A 23,071-nucleotide genomic window follows, 5' to 3' on the forward strand; every position below is an offset into this window, starting at 1 on the left:
CACCACTCAGACTCATTTGTCGATACTTAGGCATTCACTCGTCTAGCTCTGAGTCACCATACTCGGTTGGAATCACCTAATGTGATCTTCGAGAGAATTAACCCTAACCCACACGCACCCTCGTATGTTTAACTGCTACGCATGAAACACTCTTGCAAGCTGAGAGGTCTTTAACCAAATCTTCAAAGGCAACATCCTTTGATCCGCTAACACTGCTTAACCGAACAATGTTCTACGTTTGTGCCGCCACACAGCGATGCACTAACGATGATACCGATGCCTATCGCATGTTGTGCTATCACCACACGTCACCGATCAAGTGAACGCATACTGCGCATTCCTATACTCGATGCATTTTTCACTCATTAGAGCTCCACACTGCACATGCTTCATTCTAAAAGATCAGCCTGTGACATTCTCCCTCGCCCAAACTATTATCATCCTCGATAATGCTAGTGTAGGTAAGAACACAATCTTCACTTATATATCAGTTTTTTTTTTTACTTATTTTTTGTTTACTCTTTTTCTTCAACCTACTCAACTTGTTCTGAATTACATCCACCATCGTCGCAACCTTTAACACGTCAAGTCTTATTTCTTAATGCATCTTCGATCACTTAAACAACAATCTTCTACATTATCAACATTGAGCATTCTCTATTCGTGAGACCCCAGTGCAGTATCAAATATAAACAAGTCATTCTCGCCTGCACGATAAAAGTATGGTTTTCATGCTCATGGTTGGGGTGTCTTTCAATCCCAACAAGGGCAAATCCAAACCCTTCCTGGTCCTCATAGAGAAAAATGACCACCAATGCATGTCGTAGGGATATTAACTCGTTTAAGCACCAACTTACAGTTTTTCAATAGTTCAAATCAGTCCTTAAGTGGGGGGACACCTTCTTGCGTATCACCCCAAAGTAGTCCTTTAAAGCATCTTCTTATGTATTCGTCCTCACATGGGCACCTTTGGCCCAATGCTGAAACTCTCCTCCCGAAGTCAGCATGCTATAACTCTTTCTTAGAGTCAGCAAAACGTTTTCGTAGGAATCAATGAGTCATGAACAATAACTTTTTCTGCACACACAATCCATTGAAGATCTGTCAACTCAATGAACCAAAAGAACAAGCATTTTGCTCAACATGGGCACTCCATTAACCCACAATTTTGAGAGAGAATCTAGAAGTTTAATTGAGTCGTTCATACCCAAAGGTGCAAATCCATCCGGCCGAATCTAACGTGTATTTTTTGTCTGCACAAGACAAACGACACGCTCCACTTGTGAGCCTAACGCATAACCGGTAGAAATCTTTGGCTTATCTATTTTTTTTTAGCAAACTGAACAACAACCTTATACTTCTGCTTCTCATCAACAAGATGTCTCATACCATCCTGCCAACATATTGCTTCTGTGTTAGTCAACCACACTTCAGCTGCAAAAATTTAAGTAACCAAGATAAACCATCATCGTTCTCTACAATGTCAAACACAATGAAGAACAAGGTTTCTGTGAATCTTTTTGCTCTGATGCCAATTTGTCATGAGCTTACTTTTTTTCGATAAGGTAGTGTGGCATGACGGTCCTTCCTATCGTTCTGTCACAAGCATAGAATGTTTTGCAAACTCGCGATGCTGCAAGCTGCCCAGCCTAACGGTTATAGGTCGTGTACCAACACATTTTCACGTGCTAAATCATTTTCATTGGCCCTACGCATCACCCCATACACAGCTACCTAGCGGAAGCTAATTAAGGGCATTTTCAAATGTGCATTCTACGTAGTCCATGCCGCTTAGTGTATAGTCGTCTCATATCGGCTATCACTTTCAAAAGAGGCACAAACTTTGCCTTAGCCTTGTGTGTCATGAAACATACTGCAGCTCCGTGCGCAAAACATAGCAAAAACTTGCCACTGAAAGAACAAGAACTTGCGCCCCCCAGTCTGAAGACCAATTGATGATTGAACATCATAGCCAAGAGCACTACCCAGACTCATTTGTCAGTGCCTAGGCATTCACTCGCCTAGCCCCGAGTCACCATACTCGATTGAAATCACCTAATGTGATACTTGAGGGAATTAGCTCTAACCCACATGCACTCCGTGCATCCAACCGCTAAGGGTGAGACACTCTTGCAAGCCGATAGATCCTTAATCAAATCTCCAAAGGCAACATCTTATGATCCGCTGACATTGCTTAACTGAACAATGATTTACGTTGGTGTGAGTTTTATGAAAACCCTTTTTAAAATAATATTTTTAATCAAAATCAAGTGAAAGCCAGACACCAAAAATATAAAAACCGGCTCGCACGAGTGGTAGAGTCCGGGTCGATCTCAGGGAACGAGAAATACTTGTATTCAACCACACAAGCTAAACTACTCTTTATTGCCAAAAGTAAAAGAATAAATTAAATAATTAAGTAACTAAGGGAGTATGGCCCTACGCAGAGGGCTTAAACAAAATAAATAAATGGTTTTATTACAGACCCAATTAATAAAATAAAATAAAACTCTAATCTAAAAAGAGAAGAAAAGGCTTCAGTGCTTCGAGTCTTCTTTTCCCTTCTTGAGGTAATGTATGTTTTCTTGAACTTTTGCTTTTCTGAGGGATACCTGAGGGGTCTTTCTGAGGGTCTGAGGGTCCCTTGAGAGGACCTTTTAGAGACCTCAGAGGGCTCTTTTAGGGCACGAAAAGGGCTCTACCGCATGTTCCAACGCTTCCCTGCAAAACACAAACCAAAAGCAGTACGAAGAAAACTAACAAGAATTTACTGATTAATGCCTAAAAATATTCAACATAAACAAGAATGAAATTAACTAAACTAAACATAAACTAAACTATGAACAAGCTAATATAACCACCTACATTAAAAGACAAAATAGCAAAACAGATTTAACTAACTAGAATTCAAGAATTAATGTAACAAACTAATGCCTAATACAAGAAATCAAGAAACTAACTAATAAATGATAGAATAACTAACAAACTGCTGAAACTCAATAAAACACATTACATAACTATGTTGTCTAATGAACTAAATAAAGGGCTTAAGCAAAAAGCAAGAATCAACTAATGATTAAACAAACTATTAAAATAAACCACCAAAACAATTAACGTCTAATGTAGAAGACTACTTAAAAAAAAAAAAAAACTTAATAAACTAAAACTAAAACAACCAAAATAAATGTTGAATGCAATAACAGGCCAACTAATAAAGAAATAACCAAAGCAACAAACGTTGATTCAGAAAAGTTAACATGTTGTATGCACAAGATTAAACTGACTAACAAAACAAAAAAAACAAAAAAAAAAAACGATTAATAAAACCAACTGAAAATTCTATATGCTGGAAACGACTAACATGCTGAACAAAAACCAGAATCGGCTGATAAAAACTATGCACTCAACTACCTAACAGACATTAACACTATCCTAAATAAATTAATCTAACACTGCAGCCAAACACAATGGAAATCACCCACCTGTGCAAAAGAAATTCAAATGAAATAGCAAACCAAAACCGGCTATTCTAATTCACTACAAAATTAGAAAAAGTAAATTCTAATAAATAAAAAGTTAAACAACTAACCTAATCAAACAATGATTGACATAATAAAACAAAAGAACAAAAAAAAAGACTTTCACGCAGCTGGTAATGTATTGCTGGCTCAAGAGAGAGACCAACGTCTCACGCTGATTGATGTTAGATAAAAATTAATATTGAACTTGTTGACAGCGTGAAACGCTGTTCATGGATTTTGAAGTGCGACCAGATGAGTGCAGCCTGCACGGTCTGCGTTCTCCAGCATAGCGGACCTGCAGATTGTGCTGAACTAAACCACGATTCCCTGTTTGCGTGACTAAAAAAAACTATACACAATAATGCAACTAAACAGTGAGAACACAATGATGTTTAAAGTAACTATTACTAAAGAAAAATTTATGCTATCTAGAAGATGAGACGAGCATCAAACGTAGCCAATCTAATTTCTACCATGCCAAGATGAACGAATAAAAAAAAACATACCAGATCATGCTATATGTAGAGAATAGGTAAAAAAAAATATCAAGTACGAAGCATGCAATGATCCTAAGATGGGGAGAAAAGAAGGACTTACTAAGATCGGCTGGATGGGTTGAGGAAAGAGGGTGGTTGATCCAGCTGCATCCACACGGTCCCGAAGAAAAAAAAAAGAGGCTGCCGATGAAGAAGGGGTTCGAGGCTTGATGAAACGAAGGGGGAAAAAGAAGAAGGTGAGAAGAAGAGAAATCGGCAATAGAGGGAGAGAGCAAGGGAGAGAGAGAAGAGAGAGGCAAGATGGAGGGGGTGTGAGGGCTGCTGGAAAAACATCTTGTCCAGCCCTATTAACCTTATTTATAATCCCTAATTAGGTTAAAACAGGTTTTTTTCAAAAAGAGTCCAAAGATTTTTGCTAATTTCCAAAACAAGGTCTCTTCTGAAAAACATGTTTTTCTAAAAATCCAAACTTACTAAACTGACTAAAATTTAGCTAATACAAGCCTAAACTAATTGAACTATAATTAAGAAAATCTAAATCTAATAAAAATACTAAAACTTAGGAAAAGCTTTAAAAAACTCGATTTTCTGATAAAATTCAATTCAATGCGGTTTCTTAAAACTAACGATAAAAATGGGTTTTTAAAGCAATTTTAACATGGATCATGCATAAATAATGATTAATAAAATGCAAATATTATGCATGATCAAATACCCCCATGCTTATCGTTTGCTAGTCCTCGAGCAAACTGAAGCAAAAACAAAAATACTAAACTAGACAAAATAAAAACCTAACTCACTTTCGTAGGAATCACGGTTGCATTTAGCATATGCAACAAGCCCTTTCAACCCCTGGGTTGCCCCAGTGGACGAGTAAGGTCTCGTGAGGGTTTGCAGTGATGTTACCCACAAACATCTCTATCAAGTATGCATAAAAATTTTAAAGCACAAAGCATTAGGCAGTTAAGGAGTTCGTTTTCACAAATATTTCATGTCATTGCATTATCAAAACATGATTAGAGTCTTCTACCTGCCACCACAGAATAAAACTGTTTCTTTCACTTTTCTAAATAGCATAATCATTTATGGTTCAGTCTCATAAATTCACACACATACATGTTATTATTTACTTATCCTCACTCATATGTGTTCTGCACAGGTTTTCTCAATATTTACTTCTAAGCAATGAACTTTTCTCTTTTACGCTCTTTTCTTTTTCTTAATTTTCATCATTTTTTTTCATTTATATTTTTTTCTTTTATTGAGCACTATATCAAATTTTCAGTTTTCGTGACCCGTGTAACGAGCTTTGGGTCAGTGACTCCCAGTCAGACGACCTTAGGGCACCAGATACAAAGTATCCCTCAGACTTAATTACTCGAGTCACTAGACTTTCAATTTTTATAGTTTACGTATAGTCTACTTCTCTGTCATGTGCAATGTCAATATCTATTAGGCTCTCTATAAAGTCCATGTAACGGGCTTTCGGGCCCGTGGCTCCCAAACCAGATGGCTTTAGGGCACCAGATGTGAACATCCCTCAGGCTCTACTTGCTCGAACAAAATAGGCCACAGATATCAACGTAGACAAAGAATTGACTTCCTTCGTTATCCTTTTCAACATGGACTCAAACACTTCAACTTGTGTCTAAGCCCAGCTACTAGGGAGTACGAAGATATCAAGCAACTAAACGTATGCTCGTTTCACTTTTTGAGCTCTTAAATGCAATATTGTTCATTTGCTTAGTTTTTCAAAAATAAAATTGTGCATATTCATACTTGTGATTCAAAATAAACTCTAACATGCATCCATAATCATTTCTTTAAAATTCTCATAAATAACCATGGTTTTCTAGATTCGTGTCAGAAAAAGTTTTTCGTGGGGCTTAAAAATTCTCTAAAAATGTTAGATGTTGCAAAGCAGTCATATAAGTTCAAACTCGTTCCCTAAAAGCCTAATTTTTATGAGTTGACATAAAAATGCAAGTACAAAGACATGAAAAAAATTTGGTGTGCAAACTACACCCTCCCCCATGCTTGAATGACACTGTCCTCAGTGGCACTCCCCCATGCTTGCATGAAACTAAGAGAATGCATATGAAAACAAAAATAAATGAGAGAAAAAGGAGTAGAAGTCACCTGATCCACACTGTGAAACCTTACCTAATACGACATGTGAATGGCTCTGCATAGGTTTCACCTGTCTCACAGTTACAACTCATAGAGATATGCAAAAGAATGCAATGCATACATGATCTAGGCTTGACGCTCATGAAGAAAAACTACCTAAAAATAAAAAATATTAAAGCTACTAATGGTACATCAAAAATATGGGTTGCCTCCCATAAAGCGCCAAGTTTTACGTCCCCAGCCAGACGGATCCCTGGAAAAACCTTCATCGTCCATGAGATCAATGGACATGAAGTCTCGCTCAATCGGGCTCAATGAAGAAAAGAGTGTCATCTTTGACACTACGCACTGTGTTTCCGCCCACTCGACCCCTAAAAGTAATATCATGACTCTCACTACAGGAAGAACAAAGGTTAGTCTCCTCTGGGAGACTACTCTCAAAAGGAGAATCTAGGACCGATCGACTATCGATATATGCAACCTTAGGTGGTCATGATCCTGCTTGACTAGGTCAAGCATCTTTTGCATCTGCACCTCTTGCTTGCTAAAAGCAATCGACGGTCTGAATGCCTGGAAGACTGGGGCTTGATGAATATGTGAAGTATGTAACAACTGAGGGCCCTGCCCCTTCTGTTGAGGTATAATGGAAATCGACTCATCAGTAGAAATGATATGGGGCTCATGAGTCAATTCCTGAATGGACTGATACATCTTTCCGCTCTGAAGAGATGTAACAGATTTGACTTGCTCATAATGTGAAGCAGTGGGTTGCAAGTCAAATGACATGGGCTCCTCTCCCTTGGATGTGACAACAGACTGACTATGAAGGTTCCCCTGACTTTGTCTACTCAATGTCTGAGCTAACTGTCCCATTTGCGTCTCTAGCTTGGCTATCGACTGCGTATGGGAGCAAAGAGTGGCCTTGATATCAGAAAAGGCCTCTAACATCTTCTCCTGAAATGATGAACTTAGAATGGGCTCCTGAAGAGAAGGTAGACTATACTGGGGATGAACCTGTGGAAATATAGGATGCGAGTAACCTTGTGAATGGTTATTGTGTCTATATTGTGTCTGGGAGGGCTGATGGGATGGGGAAATGAACTGGTTTTGCCAACCTGGGTTATATGATGGTGTAAATGAATCATACTCGGTCCTAGCGAAACCTGGGGCAGCATTCACCTGCTCCTGAACGAATTCCGGATATAACGGAGCTGTCGGACAATCCGAAACACAATGTGCAGGACTAGCACATAGCTCGCACACTCTTCCTACTGGATTTCGCGAAGAATTGGCTAGGAGTTGATCTAACTTCCTAGTTAACTGGTCAACCTTGGTACACAATTCTAACTCCGACCCTACTTCGGAAATCCCTATTTTCCTAGGACCACTAGACAGAGATGTAGTCTTATCGAGCCGTGAAGACAAGGTATGATGCATCATGTTTTCACTTAAGGTCTCGAATAGAGACCACGCCTCGTCCTCACTCTTGAGCATAAAAGTGCCCCCACACGACGAATCAACCATTTGACGGTGCTTCTCAGTAAGCCCGTCATAAAAATACTGCACCAATTGCCAACGAGGTACCTGGTGATGGGGACACTTGCGGAGAAGATCTTTCAATCTCTCCCAAGACTCGTGAAACTGTTCTCCCTCAATTTGAGAAAAACTGGTTATAGCTTTACGAAACTGATTCATTTTACCAATTGGGAAGTACTTTTTGAGGAATTCGCACTGCATTCCTTCCCAAGTAGTAATACGAACCGTCTCAAGAGATTTTAGCCAGTGCTTGGCTTTATCTTTTAGAGAGAATGGAAATAAAGTCAACCTCATAGCGTCGTCTCCAAAGTTATTGATTCGCACAGTCGAGCAAATCTCAAGGAATTCGTCGAGATGACGATATGGGTCCTCATTGCTAAGGCCATAAAACGAAGGTAGCATTTGAATCACACTGGCCTTAATCTCAAAATGGCTCGCTCCTATATCAGGTCTCGTGATGCAGGAGGCGGGAGTATACGTATTTGGCATGAAGTACTCCCTCAAAGGACGGATCAATTGATGATCGTCAGCCATTGCGTACACCTTGGAGTAGACCGGTGTAGCACACGTCCTAGATTTGGGTTTTCTACCTAACTAACGCACTAAGCGGCCAAACCACGCAAACCACAAAGCGAGTAAACTAAAAACAACAAAAACTAAACAATCACCACGCAATTACACCTAAGAGAGATTATGCAAAAGAAATATGAAATCTATGTGTACGGTACCAATCGTACACAGTCACCTCTAAGGGAATCCTAGTGGGTGGGCTGTGCAGGAAAAGTAAGCTCAGCTCTACGATATGCACATACGTGGTTCTAAACCTAAATGCAAACAAACACTAGGCAATAAAGTGAATACTAGTATTTTGCCGTTCCCCGGCAAAGGCGCCAAAATTTGGTGTGAGTTTTATGAAAACCCTTTTTAAAATAATATTTTTAATCAAAATCAAGTGAAAGCCAGACACCAAAAATATAAAAACCGGCTCGCACGAGTGGTAGAGTCCGGGTCGATCTCAGGGAACGAGAAATACTTGTATTCAACCACACAAGCTAAACTACTCTTTATTGCCAAAAGTAAAAGAATAAATTAAATAATTAAGTAACTAAGGGAGTATGGCCCTACGCAGAGGGCTTAAACAAAATAAATAAATGGTTTTATTACAGACCCAATTAATAAAATAAAATAAAACTCTAATTTAAAAATAAAAGAAAAGGCTTCAGTGCTTCGAGTCTTCTTGTCCCTTCTTGAGGTAATGTATGTTTTCTTGAACTTTTGCTTTTCTGAGGGCTCCCTGAGGGGTCTTTCTGAGGGTCCCTTGAGAGGACCTTTTAGAGGCCTCAGAGGGCTCTTTTAGGGCACGAAAAGGGCTCTACCGCATGTTCCAACGCTTCCCTGCAAAACACAAACCAAAAGCAGTACGAAGAAAACTAACAAGAATTTACTGATTAATGCCTAAAAATATTCAACATAAACAAGAATGAAATTAACTAAACTAAACATAAACTAAACTATGAACAAGCTAATATAACCACCTACATTAAAAGACAAAATAGCAAAACAGATTTAACTAACTAGAATTCAAGAATTAATGTAACAAACTAATGCCTAATACAAGAAATCAAGAAACTAACTAATAAATGATAGAATAACTAACAAACTGCTGAAACTCAATAAAACATATTACATAACTATGTTGTCTAATGAACTAAATAAAGGGCTTAAGCAAAAAGCAAGAATCAACTAATGATTAAACAAACTATTAAAATAAACCACCAAAACAATTAACGTCTAATGTAGAAGACTACTTAAAAAAAAAAAACCTTAATAAACTAAAACTAAAACAACCAAAATAAATGCTGAATGCAATAACAGGCCAACTAATAAAGAAATAACCAAAGCAACAAACGTTGATTCAGAAAAGTTAACATGTTGTATGCACAAGATTAAACTGACTAACAAAAAAAAAACAAAAAAAAAACGATTAATAAAACCAACTGAAAATTCTATATGCTGGAAACGACTAACATGCTGAACAAAAACCAGAATCGGCTGATAAAAACTATGCACTCAACTACCTAACAAACATTAACACTATCCTAAATAAATTAATCTAACACTGCAGCCAAACACAATGGAAATCACCCACCTGTGCAAAAGAAATTCAAATGAAATAGCAAACCAAAACCGGCTATTCTAATTCACTACAAAATTAGAAAAAGTAAATTTTAATAAATAAAAAGTTAAACAACTAACCTAATCAAACAATGATTGACATAATAAAACAAAAGAACAAAAAAAAAGACTTTCACGCAGCTGGTAATGTATTGCTGGCTCAAGAGAGAGACCAACGTCTCACGCTGATTGATGTTAGATAAAAATTAATATTGAACTTGTTGACAGCGTGAAACGCTGTTCATGGATTTTGAAGTGCGACCAGATGAGTGCAGCCTGCACGGTCTGCGTTCTCCAGCATAGCGGACCTGCAGATTGTGCTGAACTAAACCACGATTCCCTGTTTGCGTGACTAAAAAAAAACTATACACAATAATGCAACTAAACAGTGAGAACACAATGATGTTTAAAGTAACTATTACTAAAGAAAAATTTATGCTATCTAGAAGATGAGACGAGCATCAAACGTAGCCAATCTAATTTCTACCATGTCAAGATGAACGAATAAAAAGAAACATACCAGATCATGCTATATGTAGAGAATAGGTAAAAAAAAATATCAAGTACGAAGCATGCAATGATCCTAAGATGGGGAGAAAAGAAGGACTTACTAAGATCGGCTGGATGGGTTGAGGAAAGAGGGTGGTTGATCCAGCTGCATCCACACGGTCCCGACGAAAAAAAAAGAGGTTGCCGATGAAGAAGGGGTTCGAGGCTTGATGAAACGAAGGGGGAAAAAGAAGAAGGTGAGAAGAAGAGAAATCGGCAATAGAGGGAGAGAGCAAGGGAGAGAGAGAAGAGAGAGGCAAGATGGAGGGGTTGTGAGGGCTGCTGGAAAAACATCTTGTCCAGCCCTATTAACCTTATTTATAATCCCTAATTAGGTTAAAACAGTTTTTTTTCAAAAAGAGTCCAAAGATTTTTGCTAATTTCCAAAACAAGGTCTCTTCTGAAAAACATGTTTTTCTAAAAATCCAAACTTACTAAACTGACTAAAATTTAGCTAATACAAGCCTAAACTAATTGAACTATAATTAAGAAAATCTAAATCTAATAAAAATACTAAAACTGTAGGAAAAGCTTTAAAAAACTCGATTTTCTGATAAAATTCAATTCAATGCGGTTTCTCAAAACTAACGATAAAAATGGGTTTTTAAAGCAATTTTAACATGGATCATGCATAAATAATGATTAATAAAATGCAAATATTATGTATGATCATACGTATGTACTGTCACACAATGATGCACTAACAACGATATTGATGCCTATCACATGCCGTGCTACTACCGCACATCACCGATCAAGTGAACGTATACCATGCGTTCTTACACTATGCATTTTTCACTCAATAGAGCTCCACGTTGCACATGCCCTGTTCCGAAAGATCAGAATTTTTTTTATGACCAAGGAAAATCTTCAGAGAGAACCAGCATGTGTTTGTACGGCTTTTCACATAATGCATGCCCATCAATGCATTTGCACGGGGCCCACAGCAGCAACACAAACGACAGTTTCCCTTCCCGCTAGAATAGGGAGCCCAAAATCAACACTAGACCCCCCTTTCATCAGAAACGGAGGGGTCTCCCATTCTTTTTCAACGGTAGACGACTCCGTGGAAGAGATGAGGTGGAGCCCTCTTCCGCGATATGCAAACGCCCTCCCTTGGAAGTAACAGTAGCAAGGTTAAGGAGACGACCACCCATGATAAAGCAACAGCCGCATTCATGCACCAGTGGGATTCGAGTCTAGGCCTTCAGCTTGACAGAGGACCCGACTGACATTGGTAACCAGAGCAGTGGTCTGAGATGCAAAGTATTAAACATTGATTATTAGAGAAGCGTGAATATTATACTTCTTGAAACCCACATCTAGAAAAAAAAAAATTTCCTCGCGTATTATAGCATTTTAGTAGTCTTGAAAAATTACCAAAATTTTACTTCTTCAAAAATCATATGTTTACATAAAAAATACGCGAACAAAGAGTTTTTTTTTGTTTGTTTGATAGGTATTAGTTGGTTATTACTTTAAGACGGATTTGGCCAACATGACCTGCCCCTGTGAGTTCCAATTAGAAAGTTCACAAGTGTAGCCAATATCTTCCATGCACATATATTAAAGCAGGTTATATGTTCCCCCCCCCGAACAGGGAAGTTAGCTACATCTCATGTTCGGGGGTCCTAAAGAGCACCACGTATGTAAGCATGTGTGTCTCGTATCCCCATGTTTGTCAGCATTAATTAGCATTGGAGTTTGATGCGATTGCAAAGACTTAAGTATCCTCTTCTCCATTGGTGCAAAAAAAAATGATGGTTCTTGAAAAGGAGTGGTTGTAAAGACTTAAGTGCCCCGAAGATGATTATTTAAGACCCAGTCTCTGCACTGCAGGATTATCCGAGAAAAAAATCTCCCCTGGAGGAGGCCATGAACATCAACCCTCTCACTCACTCTCTCTCTCCCTTCTATTTCTGCTTCTGTGCACATCCATTAGAAGATCATACATTGCTCCATCAAGCACCGACTGACCTGTATATTGACTATTGTGGAGCTTGATTCAAAGTTTTTACCCTTACAGGAGGAGGGTTTGGGGGCTCATCCCAGTGTGGGTAGCATCATTCAACTCTCACTCTCTCTCTCTCCCTTCTATTTCTGCTTCTGTGCACATCCATTAGAAGATCATACATTGCTCCATTAAGCACCGACTGACCTGCACATTGACTGTTGTGGAGCCTGATTCAAAGTTTTTACCCTTACAGGAGGAGGGTTTGGGAGCTCATCCCAGCGTGGGTAGCATCATTCAACTAAATGAGTTGTAAATCCTGATTCAGAGTTTTTACCCTTACAGGAGAGAGGTCTGGAGCTCCTCCCAGCGTGGGTAGCATCATTCAACTTGAAGAGTTGTGGAGTCTGATTTAGAGTTTTTACCCTTACAGAAAGGGGGGTCTGAGAGCTCCTCCCAGTGTGGGTAGCATCATTCAACTTGAAGAGTTATGGAGTCTGATTTAGAGCTTTTACCCTTACAGAAGGGGGGTCTGAGGGCTCCTCCCAGCGTGTTCATGGCCTTTTGCCCTTACAGGAGGGGGTCTGGGGGCTCATCAACCCTCTCACTCTCTCTCTCCCTTTTATTTCTGCTTTTGTGCACATCCATCAGAAGATCCTACATTGCTCCATCAAGCACCGACTGACCTGCACATTGACTGTTGTGGGTCCTTATTGATGAGCTGCTTCTAAATTTATTCGACTCTGGGTCCTTACTGCACTTGAAATTGAATCGTTGTATTTTTTGTTGTTTGGTGGGTGGTGAGGCCTTCATCTACTCTCTCAAGACTCTTAGCTTGGGCAATCTTTCTTTTGATGATTGTGGTTGTAATGTATCATTGAAGTTAAAATGGAGAATGAAATGACAATAGAAATTACTGAAAATTTACATAAATAAACTAGACTCAATAACGAAGACACCACTTTTTACGGATTTGGAATATGACCTCCGGTTAGGGAGATATGATCCTGACAAGTTGGTCCTAATTCGGGTAGCGATTTATAGCGATTTGCTTACTGAATAACACTACAAATCGCTATAGCGATTTGCGGAAGACACTACAAATCGCTATAGCGATTTGCGGAAGAATCTACAAATCGCTATAGCGATTTGCGTAAGAATCTACAAATCGCTATAACGATTTACGGAAGACACTACAAATCGCTATAGCGATTTGTGATTTGTAGTGTCTTTCGCAAATCGCTATAGCGATTTGTATTGTCTTCTGCAAATCACTATAGCGTTTCGTTGGAGACCCGAAAATACTACAAATTGTTGTAGGAAAGCCTGATAATACTACAAATCATTGTTGGAAGGCCCCAAAAAAATTTGGTCTGGAGGGCGCTGCCCCTCGAGTCCCCCGCCAGGGGCGGCCCCCCTGGACCCCCGCCCGCTGACCGCGCAGCGGGATCCGCGCCGGGAGGGAGCCCCCGGACCCCCCTTCTGTAAGGGCAAAAACTCTAAATCAGGCACATAAGTAGAGAGAGAAGGGAGAGAGAGTGAGAGGGTTGGTGTTCATGGCCTTCTCCAGGAGGAACCCTTTACCTCCCTTGATTTCTTCTCTAGAGAGAGAGAGGGTTTTACAGTGTTTTACGAAGAAGAAAGAAGAAGAAGATGGCGATGGAGCAATGTAGAATCGTCTGTTGGATGTGCACAGAAGTAGAGAGAGAAGGGAGAGAGAGTGAGAGGGTTGATGTTCATGGCCTTCTTTAGGAAAAACTCTTTGTTTCCCTTGATTTCTTCTCTAGAGAGAGAGGGGGGGTTTTACAGTGTTTTACGGAGAAAGAAGAAGAAGACTTTGAAGAGTCAACATCATCCTCGACTTTCTGGATAAAGGACATGTTTGTCCTTTTTTTTAACAGAAAAAAGAAGAAGACTTTGAAGAGTCAACATCATCCTCGACTTTTTGGATGGAGGACATGTTTGTCCTTTTTTTGAATTGTTTGTTTTTTCTTTTTTGAATGAAGGGCATTTTTGTCATTTTCTCAAACCATCACTTTATGAGAAGAATAGCAAGAAAGGGTACTTAAGTCTTTGCAACAACACTAGAGTCCGATGCAAAGTTATGTCAACATACACGGGAATACGAGCCCCATGTGCTTGTATACGTGGTGCTCATTCAAAGCTCCGAACACAGACGTGGGATTCAGTGAATCATCGGGGGCGAACATAAACCACCCTCTCCACATATATAAACCGTGTTATTCACAAGTGCAAGCTGTATCAACTCCAACTGACCGTACAAATATATCCAACATAGATTGTTTCCTGGGGGTCGAATTGTTGGCTAAAGCAAAAGTGACTCGTTCGTGGTGCGGTGGTGGTGGTGCTCAAGACAAACACACGGATGTTAAGGCCCATCTCAACCATGCATGGTAGCCAATACGTAGATCGCAACAGACATGCTGCTCAGCAGGGTTCCACCATCAATGAATGCTATAAGCTTTCAGTAGGAAAGCAGCAGCGTATTTAAACCCAGTAACCAACCGTGAAACAAAATAAGCCCGACATCTTAGGCTTTGTCCGTTTACATCCTGTTCTTTGTTTGCATTTTTTTATGCCGATTGCTTTGTCAAAAAAAAAAAAATCGTCATCAACACATTTTTTAATAATAATAATACCATACCACATGCCATATCTCTAAAAACATGCTACAATAGTAGAAATACGGTTTCACACACCACACCAAGCAAGACAAGCCCAGTAGGCTCACACTACTACGACTTTGCTAATAAACCCAACCAAACCCTGATAAAGCTAACCCACTAGCACCACTACTTTTTTTTATATCCCAATAACACCATCTACCACAGACTAAACCCAAAGTAGACACTAGCACTACCAAATACCATAGCAAACGATTAACATAAACAAGACAAGACACTAGCAGCTGCACCCTTATAATAATCTAGCTAAACCTCGCCACTAAATATGACAAGGCGTAATAGGTTTGGACGGCTAAGTCCTAGTACAAAAACTACTACCCCCACCATTGATGGACGGCAACTCCTTCGTCCCTAAGCATGCCGTAGAGGGTGAGGCACTCCCAGTAGGCCCTCCGACCTTTGGACTTCTTTCCAGAATCTTTTGCCTGGTGGTCGCACACCAGGAACAGCTCATCCACGAGGCAGACGGCCTTGCTCCTCATCATCTCCCTCACAAGCTGGAAGTCGCCACCCATTCCCACCTCCATCTTCATCACCACGAACTCCTCCTCCGCCACGTTCTGCGCCAGCCAATCCGAGAGCCGCGCTACCCCCACCGCGAACCCGCCTCTTCTCGTCCACGTTACCGTCGGCGTGTAGCTTCCGCCCACGTCACCCTCCAGCGCGTACACATCGAAATCACGGCCGTTCGCCGGATAGTTACGTCGGAACCACTCGCCGATGCCTTCCATACGGTGGCCGTGCCCGACTTCCACGTACACGTGGCGAGGGTATGATTCGAGGTCGTCTCCAGTGAGTTCCGGCAGATACTTGACATGTGTCAGGTATTTGCGGGAGTCGACCCAAGCATTGCTGGGCGGCTCAAGGAGGATGTCCTCCAGATCTCGGAGAGCCCGCCGCTTCTCGTCCGACGCAGGGCACAGGCGGGGCTTCGGCGCGGCCTCTCCGGCGACGGCCCGGAGGCCATCGTTCCCGCCGCTGCTTGTCTTCTGGATAGCGATGACCGTATCGGGGGCGGGGACGTCGAACCGGCGGAGGTAGACGATCTTGAAGTTGCGCGGGATGCGGAACGAGCCGGTGTCGGAGGAGAACTGGAGGGCGGCGACGCCGCCCACCCTGAGGACGCGGCCGATCAGCGGCGCGGACTCGAAGCCGCTAGCGGTGAAGGCGAAGTCGACGGCAGCGTCGGCGATGGAGCTGCCGTCGTCGTCGGCCTCGTCGACGACGTCTAGGGACGGCAGTACGCCGTTGTCGATGTAAGCCCGGATCTCGGCGGCCTCCGACGGACCGCCGATGAAGATAGCGTACTCGCCAACCTTGAGCAGACGCTGGTGGACGAGGTCCCGGAACACGGCCGGGATGAGTTCTTCCGGCGTCGGTTCCACGGAGGCGGCGACGCCGGAGGTAGAGAAGTACTGGACGCTTCCGAGCCAGGGGAGGACGAGCAGAGAGGCGGCAAGCAGGAGGGATCTGGCAAAGATCCTCAGCACTCTGCGATTAGGAAGAAGGATGATTAATTGGCTGTCGTAGTTCCTTCGCTCTAGGGTTTTCACGAGCCTCGCATTCGCGTCCATGGCGGCAGCGGAGTCGCTGAAGCCTTTTTGCTCTGGGGTTTCGAGATCAATCGGAGAAGAGGGAAAAAAGGAAAAAGATCCTGAAAATGTGATCGGAAAGAAAGTCCGGCAAACGCGAGAAGAAGAGTGATTAGCGAGTGCAAAAACGGGCGGCGGTGTGATTCCCACCCACGAGTGCCACACGAGTCGACATTGTTCGAAGGAAGAGAAGCATCAACTGTTTCGTCCTCTGAGCATCCATTGCCAGCGCTAAGAATCCCCCCACTCTCATTCAGACGCCCCCTTCCGCCATCAATTCTGCATCATTTGGAGAGCAAGGGAGGAGGAGAGCAGTTTTTACCTTTTTCTGAGTTTTTTTTTACAAGAAATATAGCCAAATGAAAGAGAGGGGAAAGAGTCATTAATAGGGAGGACACTGAACAGATGAAGGCAATTATTAAATTTAGATGAAAGTTGGGTGACTGTACCATGACAAAAAAAAAATCTCCACCCAGTGAAAAGATTAAGACGGGAAAACGGGTTTGTTTTGACCCAACATAGACCGATGATTACTCCTCAGTAAAAGTTAAAAAATGTTAAAAGACAACTCATTTTGGCCTCGTGTCGTGGTTGTCTCCCCCCGTACTCATGGTGGGACCCATATTTCATGTGGAAACATTCGGGGAAAACTTATCGAGAGAGAGAGAGAGAGGGTTAATACAATAGAAGACCAAAGTCATTTGAGTACGAAGCTAAGCCAAGCCAGTAGTTGGACGCGGACAAGGCGAAGAAGAAGATGATGATGGGTAGTGGCAGCGAAAAAGGTTGGACTCGTGCCGTGACAACAGGGGTTGTTTGGTTGCTAGGGTAAGCCCACATTGATGGGGGACCACTGTCTAAATCGAAGTGACCAGTCAATAATGCATCGCCGTTGAGTCTTCTAACGAATCACTGCATGAGTTGAAATTTTGAAATGACCAAGGATAAAAGAAAATAATATTTGAAATATTGAGAGAAAATGTTTGTAGGTACACCAAACACAACACCACTGGATCTTTATGACACGCATTGTTTTGATTTAATCGGACCTCATAGATGAATTCAGCAATTTCAACATAGCAATAATAGGTTTTTGCTTTATAAAAAAAAAAAAATATGATTTTATGACTCATGACTGTATTGTAAGGCACTTGATCTTTGAAGCCACATAAAAATTCGCCTACTTGTTATGATTTGGCAATCTAAGAACTGATTAGACCACGTCTGTAAAGTTAGTTTTATGAAAAATAATAAGAAAATTTTATTTGCACATACAAACGTATGTAGCAATATGGTTCCAGATATAAAAAATTCAAGTTGTGGAAACAAAATGGGATGATATTATTCTAATGATTATTTTGAAGGCCTTCTTGGGGGGGTTACACTACTGACTACCCTCTTTGCAGATTTCCTCGTGTTCTTTTCTGAGAAAAAGAGTGATCGAGCCCCAAGACTATAGTAGACACCTTCAGTTTGTGATGCTTTCCCACGTGGTGTAGACTACTCTTGCACATGGGTGTCAGTAGCAGATTAATTGGTACACACTGTGCCTTATGCCTATGGATGAGTGCGTAAACCAACAGTTTTCCGGTAGCTTATAATCTACCAAAATTTAATGGTTCAAAAGTTGTACTTTTCGAGAGCAGATTATGTGATCTGCCAGAACCAAAACTGATTATGCATCTAAACCGAACCAGCCCCAACCCAAACTTATGATACATCATTGATGCTTTTTAATTTCAAAATATTATTTTTATGTTTATATTTGGCATTATTTAGAATAGACAATAAACTTCTCATTTGTTATATATTTTTTTAATAAATAATTGATTTCATTAATTTACATCTTTTTTATTGACGGTTAACTATGTCTAAAATGCCACTCATATCAAGATCCAAGCTGAAATCCTAACCCATTAAGACTTGAACCGATCATACCCAAACATGTTAACCCATATGGTTCTGTTTTTTTCCAGTGATGCCCGGACCTGACCTGAATCAAAACGGGTCTATTTAAAAATCCAGCCTGATTATACTCTACCCAATACATACCTGAATTTCTTAACCCGTATGGGTCCATAACTTCTAACTGTACCCGAACCCAAATTTGATTGGGTTGGGTGGCACCATCCTTACCATTCCTCAGCCTGTGACTGGCTGAAAAAATGGTCGGAATAAAAAAAAAAGTTAAACCATTTTCTAGCCGGTGAAAGGTGTTGTTGGGTAAGGGTGGCACCATCCTGGCCATATCTCAGTCAGTGGCTGGCTGAAAAAATGGTAGGAATAAAAAAAAAGTTAAACTATTTTCTGGTTACCCACTGATCATAAAATGGCTGGACGACTTAAAAGCATAAAAAAATAAAATAAAAAAGAAGGCTATTTTTCGGCCAACCGCTGGAGAAAAATAGTCAGGGATGGTGTCGTTGGATACACATGACACCATCCTTATCAATGACTTGACGAATTGATGCAATGATATGATGTGAACTCAATAATCCATGATTTAAGATTCAAATGGATTCAAACACATGTAGAAACTTAAATGATAGGGAATCTGGACAGAACTTTGAGAAATGGGTTTTCGGGACTCGAGCATTAGATTTCGACAAAAATGATCCAAATGAATGTTGTGTGCAACTCGCACAACTTTTCAACGAATCTGAAAACACCAAATTCGGAGCAGAAGTGTTCGTTCCACAAGCTCGAAACTGGGATTGCTAATCAAGTCCCAACACAAACTGGTGAATTCGACTGACAGACTGTTAGATGGGATTTTTGGACCAGCAAATGTTGAAGTTTGTGAAAACTCATAACTGATGAAACAAAGGTCAGATCCAGACCTTTCCAAAACTTTAAAGATTATAATTTTTTAAAATTCCTACAATCCGCTATGAATTTTTGAAGTTATAAAATAATAATATCTAATGAGCATGAAACAAAAATCTCCAAGCGAAATAACAGTAGCAAAAATTGACATTTTCAGATCATAAAAACAATGATTCAACACAATCTTCAAACATGAAAGATATAGATTTAGATCTTAGCTTTTTACAAAATAAAAAAAATATAAATTTCATGCAGAAAATCTTCAGATAACGGCAAAATACCGAACACTATTTCAAAAGTTCTGTAACAGAAAAAAGACAGTGAACTTCTGTCAGTCTGACATCTTGACAGCAAATTTCAGAGACATAAATGAACGAATCTAAAAAAAAATTCAACTACAAAGTTTTAGAAAATTGTATTAGCTTTCCAGAAAGCTAAAAAATGCGAAAATCCATTCAAAAATGAGCCTCACACGGTTGTTTTATCAGAGATATCTTTATTATCTCATAACAATGTTTTAGTCTTTTGAAAAGGATTCGAGTTCATTCACACACAGCAATAACCCGAAATACATTAAGATCAAATGAGATAACTCTTAACATAAAACTCTTCTAAGCATGTATTCACAATTCTCTAATGATTCAATATACAGTTTAACAACAGTAAATCTAGAATAATCGTAAAACAAATGCGAATAAGAATAGCAAAAGACTAGAACGAAGAAACCAAGGATAATATTCTGGATTGGAGATGATAATGGTAGTCGTTGGGAAGCAACGAATGCCACAAATGAACCACGAACCGTAGGAATGGATTTCAACCACCACGAACAAGCTATCACATCCACCACGAGAATGACTTCTCAAAAGCTCACTCTCCACACTCACAAGGTGATATACGGTTTCACCTTCTTCCCCAATCAACCTTTCACCAAAATATCCACACTCAATAAAAAATTCCAGCTACACAAAAACTCAAGATTTTCAAATGCAAGAGAAACCTCCTCCCCCTTGGTCGACCTCCCCTAATTAAAGGCCTTGGTGCTTGGGAAGGGCCACATTAAAGAGGCCATGAGCCTTCCTAAGCCTTGCGCAAAAAATGAGCATGCAAGGCCTCGTTTTCCCCAAGAGCTATTAAACCTCTAACATCCCACTTTTTGACTCTGAGCTAGTCAACAAAATTTGAATGAGGTCCAAGATGGACCACACCAAGGTGGTTCCACCTAATACCCCCTCTCATGAAGACAGATCATGATTCTGATCCAAATAGGTTGCAAACTGGATCCTGCACCAACACAAAAGAGAAGCGAATTTGCGAAAAAAAATAAAAACTACCTTTGGACCCCATACACCCTCTAGTACCACGAAAAAATCCTAAAGGGTACCAGAATTATCCGGATCCATAGAATCCGACTCTTAAAAAAAATAAAGATATTACATAAAATAACTATTGTTGTTGAAACAATATCCAAAAATATGATTCTATAATGAAATCAAAATAATAAAAGGAGCACGACGAGCATCAAGAGATCCACTAAGACCATGGATGTCCTGCAAGCATGTGGATCGCCTTGGGTAGCGATGTTCGAAACAGGTCTAGATATTTGGATTGAGATCTAAATTCGCTTTTGTCTACATATGCTTTGCATCACGAATAGCCTTGATTTAAAAAAAAAAACATTTATGTTTATCACTGCCAAAAAGTGGCCTGACGGGTACCACCCCAGCTACAGAGGGGGTATCAATCTAGTCATTTTCCAACGCCGGACTCAGGTTAAGTGTGTGTGTACGTTTTGAGATTGTTGGGTGCTGCAGAAACCTCCCCCCCCCCTCCCCCCCTAAGTTTAAAGCCTAAGGAGGCCGTCCAATGACACTTAAGTTTTCTCTCTCTTAATTAAAACAAGTTTTCATCAAACTAACATGGGTTAACTTTGACTCTAGTTAGGTTAATACCTCAAATTTTCTCATTTATCCATCCCTCTCTAAACTAAATTATCTAGATAATGAGATATTTGACAAATAAAAATTGCACATATTTTGTTTTTTGTTTTTGGATTATTGTTGTCAGTATCGGTGTATATAAGTATGGTACCAGCAAACAATTGATACCATACTAACCTTAATCGGCTAATTTTAATAAATAAAAAAATGCTTAAAAATAATATTTTAATATTGTTTTAATGGTTTTAACATGTGTCACGTTCTAATTGACACAATATTTTTTAGCCGATTCAGAAAGATTCACTTGAGAATCGGTATCGGATGATTCACCTGAATCGTTGGCCAAACTCTGAAAAGAAGTAAATCCAACTAATACCTGTACCTTCAAAAGCCAGAAAATAATTTCAGGGCGCGTTGGATATGACATGGCAAGGCTTTGAGGGGGAAGTGACCCCGTTTTCATAAGAAAATGGGGAACACGCTTTTAATCGGTGTGGGCCCCGCACTTGTTTCTCACAGAGGCGTTTGTTTCAGAGTAATTCAGACCATATGGGAAAGAAAGAGCCTCCGTTCCATATAAAATAAGCTTCTTTCGTATGAAACGGGGGGTGAAACGAACACCTCGTTAGAGAAACTATTTCAGAATTCGGGCTTATTACCCGCCGTGCCTAGGTCGGCCCTCTTCCTCCCCTCCCCGCATCTCTCTGCGCCCTCCTTGTCATAAAGATGGGATTTTTGAGGGGAATCACGTTTTTTCTCGAGGGTTGTAGGGTTTCGATTTCGGCGTGCTGTTTGAATTTTGGCTCATTCGACTGCGTTTGAGGCGTCTTGAGGCTTTTTTAGAGAGGAATCACGTCTTGTGCGTTTTGAGCGATTACCCTTCTTCGTTGTTTAAACTCTAACCCTATTGCAGGTATCCTCTCTCTCTCTCTCTGTCTCTCTACCTCTTGAATGGGATCAGATTCATACTTCTACCGCTTGATTTTGTAATTTTTTTGATTTTTTACCACCCTCTCTGTTCAATCAATCTAAAGAAACATAAGGCTGTAATAGAGTTCTGTTATATGTGTGAATTTTTGTTCGGTTTCGATTCAAAACTATCATGTTAACCTGACGCTTGTTTCCCCATAACTGATCCGAATGATTTTCAAATGCTGTTATTATTACTTTTAGTTTCAGTGCGTTAATACCCGCTGCATTGGAGATGGTTTCTGCAGAGTTTGTGGGAGTCGGGGGATTGGTGGTGTAGTGTATTTGCGTGCGTGCATGCATGCATGCGTTTGTGTGAGTTGATTAGATCTGTATGAGAGCTGGTGAGATCCTAAATTCCGACACTTCGTTAGATTAAAGAACATTGATCTGGTTGATCGAAAGCTCATAATTTTGAGGATGATTCAGTTGTCAGGGATGAAATCAGTGACGAGACATGCACAAATTCAAGTCACTAGCAAGGAACTTGAGTCTTTTAATGCCCAAGTCTTTATTAGAAATAATCTTCTTTGATTTCACATACCATGTCAAATGGGTGCCTTCGCCTATGTTTCGGGAATTGTCTCTTCTAGTAATAATGGCATGACCTGTAGGGGTGTAAAGCAGCTCAATAGGGTCCTTGAATTGTTCAAATTTGTGTGCAAAAAGAAGGGATGGAG

At 40.4% G+C, this 23,071-nt stretch overlaps 1 protein-coding gene and 1 long non-coding RNA gene across 2 annotated transcripts in view; one reads left to right on the plus strand and one right to left on the minus strand.

Moving 5' to 3' along the window:
- Positions 1 to 15,378: 15,378 nt before the first annotated feature.
- On the minus strand, positions 15,379 to 16,638 carry LOC149816017 (uncharacterized). Its single transcript, XM_089988005.1, has one exon. The coding sequence runs from the start codon at positions 16,636 to 16,638 to the stop codon at positions 15,379 to 15,381; it is 1,260 nt and encodes a 419-aa protein (XP_089844131.1).
- Positions 16,639 to 22,075: 5,437 nt separating this feature from the next.
- The window catches only part of LOC149816018 (uncharacterized), a 61,142-nt gene continuing 60,146 nt past the window's right edge, over positions 22,076 to 23,071 (plus strand). The window contains exon 1 of the long non-coding RNA XR_016427610.1: positions 22,076 to 22,335. This is a non-coding gene — a long non-coding RNA (uncharacterized LOC149816018). The remainder of the gene's footprint in view (positions 22,336 to 23,071) is intronic.

Source organism: Nuphar pumila, chromosome 14, assembly GCF_984573655.1.
Source record: "Nuphar pumila chromosome 14, dmNupPumi1.hap1.1, whole genome shotgun sequence".
Classification (NCBI taxonomy): domain Eukaryota; kingdom Viridiplantae; phylum Streptophyta; class Magnoliopsida; order Nymphaeales; family Nymphaeaceae; genus Nuphar; species Nuphar pumila.

Bases quoted from the DNA above. Each gene is read 5' to 3' on its own strand.
- LOC149816017 (XM_089988005.1), bottom strand. From the start codon at position 16,638: ATGGACGCGAATGCGAGGCTCGTGAAAACCCTAGAGCGAAGGAACTAC.